Source organism: Coloeus monedula, assembly GCF_965178545.1.
Source record: "Coloeus monedula genome assembly, chromosome: 11".
NCBI classification, from domain to species: Eukaryota; Metazoa; Chordata; class Aves; order Passeriformes; family Corvidae; genus Coloeus; species Coloeus monedula.
The window spans coordinates 1,577,506-1,590,720 of NC_138791.1; the positions used below are offsets into that span (position 1 = coordinate 1,577,506).

The 13,215-nt window shown below is 43.7% G+C and overlaps 1 protein-coding gene across 6 annotated transcripts in view; it reads left to right on the forward strand.

Moving 5' to 3' along the window:
* IQSEC1 (IQ motif and Sec7 domain ArfGEF 1) overlaps positions 1-13,215 on the forward strand; it is a 281,844-nt gene that overhangs the window by 234,540 nt on the left and 34,089 nt on the right. For all 6 annotated transcript variants that reach the window (XM_082288714.1, XM_082288716.1, XM_082288715.1 and 3 more), the window contains 2 exons: positions 5,308-5,587; positions 6,111-7,375. In XM_082288714.1, coding sequence (XP_082144840.1) covers positions 5,308-5,587; positions 6,111-7,375 — 1,545 coding nt within the window. The remainder of the gene's footprint in view (positions 1-5,307; positions 5,588-6,110; positions 7,376-13,215) is intronic.

Below are 13,215 nucleotides of genomic sequence, written 5' to 3' on the forward strand. Positions count from 1 at the left end.
CTCTGTTCTGCTGGGAGGGTTTTTTTCTTTTTGGTTCTATTTTAAAATGTTGCATGCAGTTTGGGTTTGGCGTTTGCATTATTTAGAAACATGTTTCATTTCTTTGTTCCAAGCTAAATCTGCAACAAACTGGTTTGAACACTTGGATGATTTCTGTGAGCATATGTTCCCATTATCTTCATATTTTAGTTATAAAAATGCACAGGGACACTTGACTGCTTGTAAACTGTGGAGTTTCTGGGGTGAGAAGAAGCACTGAATCATTCCTTGCATGTGATGTTATTGTTCTATACTTCCTTTTTAAATGCACGTTGTTCTAAAGATAAGGTTCTGGGCCTCAGGAGGAAAGGGACTCTGCTTTTCTGGTTATCAAATGTCTGTATTTCGTAGTACAATTTCTCTGACAGAGTCTTGTGCCTCTGCATCCAAACCAGCAGCTCCTCTGGTCATTTTGCCATTACTCAGTGGAACAGATAAGTCTGTATTCATGGAAAAGCTTGGGGTTTGCTCCTTACTGGAATTCAGATCTTTTTTCAGATTTCCATTTTAAGCTCAAATGTTAAAGTTCTCTTGTTTTCAAAATTTTGTCTTTATAGTGCTTATTTTTAGTTTTGCTAATAGTTTGGCAAGATTTGAAGGAAAGGGAAGGTGTGAATATAAAAATGAAAAATAAAGAATAACAGTAGATAGTCAAACATCCTGAAAAATATGTTTTTGTTTTAAGATGTGGTACTGGATTTAGTGTACTGGTGCTAATTACAGCCTTTGTGATTAGAAGTAATAGTTGAAAGTGTAAAATGAGAGCCAGGGAAGAAAAGACCTGCCAGGTTTGTGCTGCTAAAATGCCTGGAGAGGAAATGTTTTGCTTTGGTCACGGCTAACCACACAGCTGTAAAGGGAGAGAGGAGACAGAGCTTCTTCTTGTTAGGTACTTCTTGAAATGAACTCATCCCCTGAATTGTGGGCAATGACTGTAAAATCAACAGCAACAGCATCTCCTCCCCTTTTTGTCAGCCGGGGTCTCTCGCTGCTCCCTTGGTGCCGAGCTGCAGCCCTGCACCATCGCTCAGCTTTGACATCTGGGCAGAGGAGCCACCAGAGCAGCTTCTGGCTACCTCGGAGTTAGCCTGGGCTCGAGCAGGGAGCTGTGCCCGGGCAGCCAAGGGCAGCAGGGTCACTCAGCCCAGGCTGGGTGCCCCTCTCTGCCGAGGCCAGCACATCCCAGCTTCTCCACATCTGTCACTCCTGGATTCCCGTTTTGAGCTGTTTGCAGGGTGTGTGGCTCAGCTCCTGCAGGAAGTCAGAGCCATTCCCAGACAAAATGGGAGAAAACACCTGAATGCAGCAGGGGAATACTGGGTTATAGTCATTACAGAAAGTCATCTGATTTTCACAAGAGTTTTACATCTCCATTGCAGTATGTTACAAGTCCTGTATATAGCATGCTTCTGTTTTTCTCTAAGCCTTTCTTCTTCCCTGTTGTTATGTTTGGGGATTTTTTTAACAGTATTACAAGCTGAGGTTTATGCAGGAAGAAATTTTCAGTTTCTGATAAAACACTGATTCAGTCAGTGCTGGCCACTGTTTCAAAAAGTAATTTAGCTGTATAAAGTTTTTCAATGCCTCTATTTTAAATTTTGTTCATTCAAAGTCATATTAGTAGTACTAATTATCTTTAAATATTTCATTTTCATTCTTTAGCTGTTCCATTCTCTGCTTCTTTGTAAAATACTTGCACGTAACCTTTCCCTTTTTCTGGCTTGGCAGATAATGAATGTCTATTTTCTGCTGAAACAGGACTGTAATAAAACAATTGGACTTCTAGGTTAATTTCAACTGTTTTCCATTCCCCTAATATTACACAATTAGAATATTCAACAGATTCCTGGGCTCACTAGTAATATGCAGTTGTACATTGCAGGGAGATGAAGCAAATTAATCCGCTAGATATTTTTTTAAAACAATGAAATTATCAGTAATTGTACCAGACATGTCTGGTAGGTAACAGATGCCTCAAATTTGAGACCTTTATTAAGGAGCTATTTCTAATTCCAGTTGGGACTTTTAATTAACATTTATTTAATACTATATATATATATACACACACAATAAAAGCATAAATAATAATAATAATTAACAGTATTACATTGTCCATTTTTGTAGTGTGCTTAATGTACTTAATTTCTCACCCATCAGAGAGAGACAGTGTGTTCAGGGTGTGGAAGTGAAGTAGTGCTAGAGGGGTGTCTCAGCTACTCCCAGGGAGACTTCTCCTGGTTCTTGCTGCAAGCCTGGAGCAGAATCCTTGACATTTTTGTGTGTTGGCAGTTTTAATAAGTGGATAGATAAAAACCACCCTTGTAACCCTGCAGTGACTGGTTCATGTTCTGAGTGTGTGTAGGAGTTACAGAATTGTGGAGTTGGAGAAGCCCTGTCAGACCACTGAGTCCAAATTCCCCCAGCCCTGCCAAGGCCACCCCTGACCCACGTCCCCAAGTGCCACATCCACATGGCTTTTAGACCCTCCAGGGATGGGGACTGCACCTCTGCCCTGGGCAGCTGTGCCAGGGCTGGGCAGCCCTTTCCAGGAAGAAGTTTTCCCAATATCCAACCTAAACTTCCCCTGCACAGCCTGAGGCCGTTCCCTCTCCTCCTGTCCCTGTTCCCTGGCAGCAGAGCCCGACCCCCGCCACTGTCTCCTCCTGTCAGGGACTTGTGCAGAGCCACAAGGTCCCCCCTGAGCCTCCTTTGCTCCAGGCTCAGCCCCTTTCCCAGCTCCCTCAGCCGCTCCTGGGGCTCCAGCCCCTTCCCAGCTCCGTTCCTTTCCCTGGACCTGCTGGGAAATGATGGAAGCTGGCTCGGTGAGCACTTCTGCCAGCTCTGTGCTGCTCCCCCTCAGTGGAGCAGTCCAACTTGTCATTCTTACAGCTTCACACAAGTCATATTTGTTGACATAGTTTTCTTCTCCAAACATATGTAAAGTGGAAGAAGTAGAAAGCAAGCTGCTTTTCTTTGCCAGTGAAGTTTCACTTTAGTGAAATAATTCATATGGAGCTTCAGCTGCTCCTGGGAGGCCAGGAAGAGCTGAATGGGGGAAAGCCTTAAAGCCCGTGCACGTGTGTTTGCTTTGAAGGGCTGTTGTTGTCCCTGATGTAAAAGGTAATTACTTCCATTCTTCAAAAGTCAGGTGGCAGGGAACAGACCCACGAGCAAAATTAGATCAAGCATTACAGTCAGTCAAGCATCACATTTATATCTGGAAAAAGTACAAAAGGCAAACTAAAAATTAAGAAGAAACCCTTAGCTTTAGTCAGAACCCTGGGCAGATGTCCTTCCAAAGTCTTCTGATTAGGGCAGTGCCCTTTTTGTTGAGGAGAAGGTTAAGTGATCCATTGAAGGCAGCGTTATTAAAATGTCAACAGGAGGTTATAATCAGCATGGAAGGGTTATTAAATGGTTCACAATGCAAGGGTGAGGAAGGCGAAAACGTCAACAGAACCTAAGAAGATAATTCCAGCCTTCCTGTTAAAAACAAATTTGCCATGCTTGTATGGAAAGTACTTACAAATAAACTCGCAGCTAGGATGTGCTCTCCAAAATAGCACAGCCTTACAGCTGGCAGAACGGAGGAAGGAATTTCAGTGTTTAAAGAGGGAACATGAAGCAGCTCAGTATCATACCATGTCTTTAATGGCTGCTTCAGAGAGAATGATCTGTTTGTTTTTAGCAGGAGGTTACACAGTTTCAGTGTCACCAGCAGAACTCGGGATAGTTTATCATTTCTAAGTTGAAAGGCAGCTGTATCACGGAGGGAAGGGGATTAGCTTCCTGTCAGCTTCCTTTTTGGAAAAAGCAGTGTGTGCACACTGCAAATATTTCCAGCTTGGGTTAAGTATGTTTGAAAATACCTTTTGGTTGGAGTCATATTTTGATGGGCAAAGAGAGTGGCCTTGCTTTCAGTTTTACATGTTTATGGAAGCATTTTAATAAATCTAAAGAGCTTTTTTTTTCCTCCTTTCCTTTGAAAAGTACGCACTGTTCAAGCTGGGAGAGTTTGGCCAGGGTTAACCCTCAGCTCTTCAGTCGGTGGAGAACATTCTTTCAGAAATTGCTCTGTCCTTTTTCAAGGGACAACTGAGAGACAATAGCAGGGCTTTAGGTACATATGAATGAAGGCGAAAAATACAGGGCATGGTGGGAATGTGGAATTTTACTTCTTTGGAGTTTGGATGTACCTTTCCTAAAACAAAAGGTAGGGCAAGTGCTGCAAATGCTTGTATTCGTGCATGTGTGAAGTGTTTACTGAGTCTTTTAAGGGATTAAAAAAATAAAATTTCATTTTTCTATCAATGCTCTGTGTACACAGGATGAGGCAGACAGTAAATACTGCTGTGAAATGTGAAAAGATGGAAGAGTGAAAGTGCAATGTGAGAGTGCCCTCTTGTACATACAACCCAAATACAAATTACTATTAGTCATCAGTACTTCAGGATACACCTAGGGCTCGGTTTTAAAATGTTTCCTATTGTGTGCAACCTTTTTAATAAAAAGGTTTTTTTCCTTTCCTTTATTCCTTAGCAATAACAGCATTCATGTGAAGACCAAGTAGTTTCTTTGCCAGATAGGTGCTATTGTGCTTTCTTCACTTGAAACCATGTTGCTTTCATTAGCTAGAAACACTGTCCCTTGGGATGCTTTACTCCAAAACCTGCCAAAAGTATCCCATGGAAGCAGTCTTTCACTAGCAGGGAAATAAATGAGATTTCTCCTGTAAGTACTTTTTCCCAACTTTAGTTTCTAGAAACATTGTAGCTCTCAAGATCCATTAAATGCCAATCTCCCTTGAGTAATCTCCACGAAAGTAATCCTTTTGTGTCAAACTGTAATACAAGGGTAAGAAACTACTGCTTTAATTTGTTAAAGCAAAGAAAGACATAAATAAGCATCTGTCAGTTCGAATGGAACAACTTGGAAATGAGCAATCTTATAAGAAATTAGAAGTTTTCATTCATTTTACAGAGTGGTTGCTGAGTGACTTACTCAGAATTTTATTAGTAATTAGTGTATAAAGTTAAATAATGCTTGAAACCTCCAGTGTCCTGCTTGACTCATGCTCTAAAGATATCACGGGCATGACAGATTGAGACTTGCAAAAACGGTGGTGTTAGCCATGAAAGCCACGTTACCTGTAACACCTGCATGCAAACAACAAAAAAAAGCGATACTAAAGCACAACTGCGCTGTTTGCTCTTGCGGACTTTGGTGTGCTGGACTCACCTGAGGCTTTTGCTGTCTCTCGTTGTGCAGCGTTGAGGGGGAGGCTCCCAGCAGCGAGACCGGCACGTCCCTGGATAGCCCCTCTGCCTACCCGCAGGGCCCTATAACGCACAGCTCCGCCCTGAGCCCCGAGCACTACGAGAACCCCTACGGGCTCTACTCCATCGCGCCGGGCCAGCAGCGAGCCCGCCGGCCCAAGCTCCAGCACTCCACCTCCATCCTGCGCAAACAGGCCGAGGAAGAAGCCATCAAAAGGTCGAGATCGCTTTCGGAGAGCTATGAACTCTCTTCAGACCTACAGGATAAGCAGGTATTTGAGCTCTGTTAGCTCGTTTGTGTCTGTCGGCTGGGAGAAGGCTTTTCTAGCAGCACTTCGGTTGGGACTTCTAACTCTGTTATTCTTTGTCCCATACACCTTCCCCACTTCCTGGAGAAAAGTGTTAAAGATACATTAATACTGTTTAAAGTAAAAGCAGTTCTAAGAACTGAGATTTTTATGTTCCAGGAGAGTACTAGAATGTAATCGTGCAAAATGTTTTTCTAAGAAAATGAGTCATTTTGAAACCTGGGTGTTTTTGTTGTGACAGAAAGGAAGAAAGAAAGAAGTTCTTGCAACTGATAATCTCTTATATCTGTGAGGTGAATTCATATGTTTTTGTATTTTATGGTGGAATTTGCAAATGCCTATTCAGTTCATTATTTGAGGTTTTACTTTCAAAACCCGTATCTATAACGTATATTAAAGTTGTTATGAGAGTTAAATGTTTTTGTGAGACCTTACCCTTGTCCTGAGCTGCATGGAGTGACGAGGGCTGCGTGTGTTCCCGTGGCAGGTGGAGATGCTAGAACGGAAGTATGGGGGCCGTCTGATCACCAGACATGCTGCGCGCACCATCCAGACCGCCTTCCGCCAGTATCAGATGAACAAGAACTTCGAGCGCCTGCGCAGTTCTATGTCTGAGAATCGCATGTCAAGGCGCATCGTCCTGTCCAATATGAGAATGCAGTTTTCCTTTGAAGGACCTGAGAAAGTCCACAGCTCCTACTTCGAAGGGAAGCAAGTTTCTGTTACAAATGATGGGTCAAAGCTGGGCTCCCTGGTGCCGTCGGAGTGCGATGAGCTCGGGGAGACGGCTACGATGAAGTCCCCGGCAGCATCCACTGATTTCACTGATGCTATAACAGAACTGGAGGATGCTTTTTCCAGGCAGGTGAAATCCCTGGCGGAATCCATCGACGACGCGCTGAACTGCCGCAGTCTGCACTCGGATGAGATCCAGAGTGCGGAGCAAGTCCGGAGCCGGGAAATGGAGAGGGAGAGCTGTGCTCCGAGCAAACCAGCGATCCACAATGTGGATCACAGGAAGCTGGACGAGATGACGGCGTCCTACAGCGATGTCACGTTGTACATCGATGAGGAGGAGTTGTCCCCACCCCTGCCGCTCTCCCAGTCCGTGGACAGACCATCCAGCACGGAGTCAGACTTGAGGCTCCGCTCTGTGAACTCTTCCCAAGAGTACTGGTCCATGACCCACAAAGATGATAAGATAGACACTGATACGAGCTGCAGGAGTACCCCATCACTGGAATGTCAGGAGCAGAGGATGAGGATGGATCACCTCCCTCTGCTCACTATCGAGCCGCCCAGTGACAGTTCCGTGGACTTGAGTGATCGCTCGGAGAGGGGCTCCTTAAAGAGACAGAATGCGTATGACCGAGGCATCACCAGCCAGCAAGGCAGCCCTAAACATATCCCTCACAGCATTCCTGCCAAGATCATCACCCGGGAGGAGCCAGAGGCCAGGCACAGGGCTAGGCCCATAGACAGTCACTTGGCCATCAATGGCACAGCAAACAGGCAAAGCAAATCAGAATCTGATTACTCTGATGGGGACAACGACAGCATCAACAGCACTTCCAACTCCAATGATACAATAAATTGCAGCTCAGAATCCTCTTCTAGAGACAGCCTAAGGGAGCAAACCTTGAGCAAACAAACCTACCACAAAGAGACTCGCAACAGCTGGGATTCCCCTGCCTTCAGTAACGATGTTATCAGGAAACGCCATTATAGGATTGGGCTGAATCTTTTTAACAAGTAAGTACAGCAGTTCCTGCCTTCCTCTCTGTGTCACTGAGAATGAACCAGGAATGTTTTTCTTGTATCAGGTAAGGTAAGACTGCTGGTACTGACCTTTCAGTGAGTAAACAAGGTGCTTGTGGTGACTGCTCATGTTCACGTTTAAGTTGATGTCTTCATAGTTGAACAGCTTCAGGAGAAAAGAAAAAATATAATTATGTGTATGGAAATGGTGGCAAATTATTAAAGATTAATCCAATTCCTTTCTTGGGGAGAAATATGGTGGTTTGATCCTGATCCATTTGTTGGTGTTATGTTATAACAAATTCAGATTTCTTCCTCCCCTGATCATGGAGGTGGTGTAAAACTCGTCGTATCATAAGCTGCGTGCTGTTTCTAATTCCCGTAAGTTTCCTGTTTAACACTGGCAGGGCCTGGAATTTGTTCAGTAGATTTCATTAAAACTTTGATGCTAAAAACCAATGCACTGAATTTTTTTTATACTAAATTAATGTTTATTATTTATCATAAAACTATCACAAAATTTGTATTTCTGCCTATGACTGATAGATTTCCCCATGGCTTGAGTGATTTCAGGCCTCCTTTTCAGGTAGCAGTGCTTTGATGTGTTTGGATTGACAGGTTGGTGATTCTCACGTATTTGTTGTAACATCGCAGACAATTAAAGCTTTTTGGTGCCATCACATGAGCTGTGCATTACAGCACCAAGTTTGGGTGTAAACACTTTCAGGTTTAGCTTTTAATCTTTGTGAAAATGCCTTTATGGATGGTTCAAACCAACTGGAATTATGCAAGTTGTAGTATCTCTGCTTGTTAAGTTGAATGGGTAGGAAAATATATCAATTAGCCCTTTTTTAGAAGATGTGAAAATAACATCCTTGGCAGGGCGGGTGGGGAGGAAGGCGTTGGTGCTGTTGGCTGACATTTAAGACTCAGTGTTTGCTTGGGTTTTGCACAGAATTAAGCCTCGAGCAGTCAATGTTCAGTGAGCCTCAGGCTTGATAAGAGTCGTTTGAGTCAGCTGCAGAAGGGTGTAGGGAAAAAGTGAATGGAAAAAGTGCTCAGGCAGCACGCAGGGATGAATGAGAGCATTGGAAGCTGTCAGGTGCTGCTAGTGACACATCAGTAGGAGGCTGAAAGTGAAAAATAAACATCAGGAACAGACAAGAATAGAGACAGTTGTTTGAAAGAGATCTAAGTGACCTTGCTGCATGGACTTGCACAGAGATAAACCCTTTTTATATGTTGTTGTGAGGTGATGTGCAGTTCCTCAGCAGTGAGTGCTGCAGGACAGGAGTGTGCAGAACTCCAGGCAGCACCTCCGTGTGGCATCTTTGGCTGTGTGTGATTTTCTTTTCCCCACTGCATTTTATCTCCAGTATTGAAAGGGAACTGAAGATTGTCTTTACTTTCTGCCGAGTCAGTGTGCTTCTATCGATTCCTCAGACAGTCCCCAAATATCCCACACATCCCACATAGCTCGGGTTTTGATTGTGGCCCTTCAAGTCCGCAGACTGTGACATTTTCATTAATGTGCAGTGTCAGGTATCGAACCATCGTAGAGTGTGATGGTGCATAAGTCTGTAAATTCTTTTGAAAAGGGAGCTGGAAAACCTTCAAAGCTTTATTCTTTTAAAAGCTCTGGAGTCTCTAGAGAGTGGATCAGGTGGGATTGCAAATTGCATCTTGAGGTGAGCGGTCAGTGCAGTGGTCAGGTCAGTGCAGCAGAGTCACTTCACTGTCTTTTCACCACATTATCTTCATAACACATTTATGACCATAAAATGAGGGAGCAGTGGGAGTGTTGGCAGCAGCTCCTAGGAGGATGTGTGCTCCACCCAGGAGGAAGCACTGAAAGCAGTGGCTTTGAACTTACCTAGCACAAGAAGGCAAGTTTTTTTCCAAATGTCTGCATCTACCAGAGGAAATTTTAGGGATGTCTTTTACAAGGAGTTCAGGTTAATTTCACCGTGTCTTTGAAATCTTCCTTGCAAATTAAGATCCCAACCCTTAATTAACAAATGTGCTTTCTTTGTGGTATGTGAAGTTTGGCTGAAATGCAAAGAATTAAGAACCTTAAAGAAGTGCATGAATTGTAGCAAATACTCCTGCTTTGTTCAGTAGAAGTACTACAAGGATGAAGTTTTTAAAAGCATGGAAAGTCACTATCATCACCGTTGAAATTTCAGTTTTTAACTTTTCTGGCTTTCCTATTTTAGTAACAATTTTCAGAAGCCAAAGTACTGTTTTCTTATCGGAGGCTCTTTGTCAGGATAGACAGTTATGGGTGGGGTAAAAGTTGAGCACAGCTGGTGGTCTAGTTCACTTAATCACTAATAGATGCAAAACAGCAGTAGCACAAAGATCCCTGGAGAATTGAGAACACAGGACACTGGAGAAAAAGTTATAGGTAATTGAAAATCACTTTCCTAGGAATTCTAGTGGAAGGTTTGGAACAGATGATCTTTAGGGTCCCTCCCAGCCCAAAGCATTCTGTGATTCCATGATTGCCACTTGATCACAGAATTTTTTTCAAACTGTAACTCGGCCTTCAGTTCGGAACCTCAGTGTTGATTAAAGTGTAGTTTTCAAAGATGATTTGTAGAAGGCACTAAGCTAGAAGGTAAAGTATCCCCCAAATGGAATGGTTTCTGCCAAGGAAACTGCAAGCTTCTCTCCATTGCCCTGGCTCTGAATGGCAGCAGTGATTCCCCCCTGGCAGTGGGCTGGCAGTGTGTGCTGTTCCCATTCATTCCTTCCCAAAGGAAGGGTTGCAGGTGCGTGCCCAGAGTGCAGCTCCCAGGGAGCCTTGGTCAGGCCAGCTGTGTTGAATTAGGCATTTTCTTCAGTGGAGTTGGAAAGGGATGTGGACTGGGAGAATTGCGCTAGATACCATTCCCCTCTCCCAGGCAGAAGGAAAACACTACCTAGAAAGGTTTATTTTGCAGGCTGCAAATCCTGCCAATGCAAATCCAGCCTTTGAGACTGGTTTGCTTATAAACAAGGCTTCAAGAGGCCTTTTGACTGCTGCTTTAAAAAGAAAAACAAGGAGAAAAAAATGAAAAAGGGCTGTGATTTCATTCTCGTGTTTGTTTTGACTGCAGGCTGGAAATACCAGGTTTACCAGTTATTGCACCCCATTCTGGTAGGATTTTCAGGTTCCATCCTGCTCCTGATGCACTGATGGTTCTAAGAGATTAACTAGGACTGAGTTTAACCTCAGCAGTGTGAGGAGACGTGTCCTGCCCCTCTGCAGTGCAGGGCTGGCATTCTGTGCACGTGGAGGGACAAGTGGATTGCCACAGAGCCTTGTGCCACCAGGAGGGTGACAACAGCTCTGGGTCCCTGCCAAGCGTTTGTGGCTGCCAGGTGTGTTTGTTGATAACACTGCCTGGGGTTACTGTGTCCCCTGCCCGCGGTGACACACCCGGCAGGGCCATGGCAGGGACAGGGCACTGCCTGCTCAGCACTCCTGGGCACAGGGCACAAACACCTTCTGTGCTAACTGAGCAGTGTCAGCAAAATGGGAACAACATCAGAGTGGTTTGAGAACTTGTTGCAGCTGTGCCTGGTATTATAAAAGATGGGAGATAAAGGCTGGCACTGCTCAGACTCAGTTTTTAATCTAGCAGAGCCTGCAGTCATGTTTAGTAGCTCCTTTGGGATATCAGCTGTTGGAAGGCACTGTAAATTGTTCTCCCATCTGGCAGGGTTCCTGTGGCATTGTGTTTCTTGCCATGGGAGCCAGTCTTGCTGGTGCTGGTTCCTGACACTGCTGGTGAGGAGAGGCTGCAAAGTGCAGCTCATGGGCTGTTTCACTGCTCTGAGCTTGATGCCAGGGCATGGTTTAGGATTTATATCCTAATCCTACATGTACATCTTGGGGATACATGAATGTGACACCACTTTACAGTGCTAGAACAGAGGCTGGGCCAGCAATAATTTTACAATAAATTTTCCCAGATGCCTTTCACCCCCCACCTCCCTTCTTTTGTCCTCTTTTCCTCTCTGGAAGGGGCAGATGGAGAACTGTTCCCCACGTGTCCTCAGTGCATTACAACGCTCTGTGCTGAAGAGTTTGCTGTAGCTTCTTTTATAACGGGCCATTATCAAGGTCCCTGCTATTCCAAAGTTCTCCCAAAGGATTTATTGACAGAGATAAAAAGGTTTGAGTATCTGTTTGCAATATGCAATAGTGTATCATCTTTAGCCCTGAAAGCCCTGCTGGCTTCCTTTATTGCACGATGGGGATGATTTTATTCCAAATTTAAAACCCACTGTTGATATGAATTGGATACTAATTTCAGGAGCAGACTTTTCCTAACATTTCTAGATTCTCTGGAATGTTAATTTAAGAAGTTTTTTATTTTACTAAGCATGTATAAGAGGAATTTGCTGAGTGCTGGTGGGATTATACCAAAGACAATATTACAAATCACAGTTTCTAGGTAAATTCTTGTTGGAAATCCGAGGCACACAATAATACTATTTGTGAGAAGGCACATTTTTCATTTTCCATGAAAGCAGCTTTAACTGTTCAACAGAGGTATAACGTTTCCATCATTTACATGTAGGTAGAGACTGAAGGTAATTTGGATCCCTATGTACTGTTACACTCAGAAAGTGCTGCAAGCTTGGTCTCTATTTGAAATCCTTAAAAGTTGCCAAATGTTACTTATTTTGTTTTTTAAAAATAGTTTGGCAAGTAGTCATTAATTTAACTTTTGTAATAAGTTTGCTAATCTGGTGTTCTCAATTTATACCCATCATACTCATAATGAATTTCAGTTAAGATGCTGAACATTCTGTATTGCTTAGAGTCAGTCTCATGACATCCATTCAGCATTCTCATATCTGGTCTCAAAACATGTGCTTTTGGACTGTCCTCCTTTCAATTTGAATTTGAAAGCTTATTGGAAACATTCCTAATGATTTTAAACTTTGTAAATGCAGATTGAGTGGGAGGGAGAAGGTGTAAATCAAACTGAGTTCGTTCTCTTTACCTTTGAACTAATTCTTTAATTTTGCCAGCTGATCCCTGATATCTTCAATGATTTTTTTGAATGGTTTGATAGAGAGAGGAGGGGGGAGAGAAGAGGCTTGGCCAGCATTTCACAACAGAGCCATTTGCTGTCCTCGTGTATGTGCTGAGGGGGACTTCACGGTTGTTGCAACATCTGGACTGCAGATTATTCAGGCACAGACGGTTCCAACAAAAATTAAAATCAAAGCACTCCATGTAACTTGTCCTTTAACATACCGAGGAGTTAGTAAGAGCAGAAGAATGTTCTTAGCATGACTCTCATTATTTCTAAAAACATTTAGCCCTAAGTGAGAACACCCAAAGAAAAAAAAGCTTTGTGTGTTTTGCTTTGTTCTGTGCGTGTTTTATCTTTTCTCCCGGAGGAGCCATTTTTCCTCCTTTTTTTTCCAAAACAAGTGCTTTGATTAGCATAAATTATATCCTGCCCGTAGAAACCAGCTGAAATGTATAACCAATAGTAAATTGAAGCGCCGGGTTCAAATATGGGCACGGGGGTTCCTTTTATTGCCATTAAAAGGCAACATAAACTTTCCCAAATGTTGGAAGCAAACGAGGCTGTGGAGAGGCTTTGCTGGAAGCAGCAATAGCCGAGTGTGAGTGTCCCTGGATCCCTGCAAGAGCCATTACCTCATCGCTGCCTCCAGCTCCGCTTAAACATTCCGGGCACACTCCTGCTCCGTGCCAGGAATGGAGCTGGGCTCTGGCAGTGCCTGCTGTGCCTCCTGGTGGGAAAGGATCCCGTGAATGGAGCAATTGCACCGCCTGAGGGGCTCCCAGACAGCGGCTGGTGGGG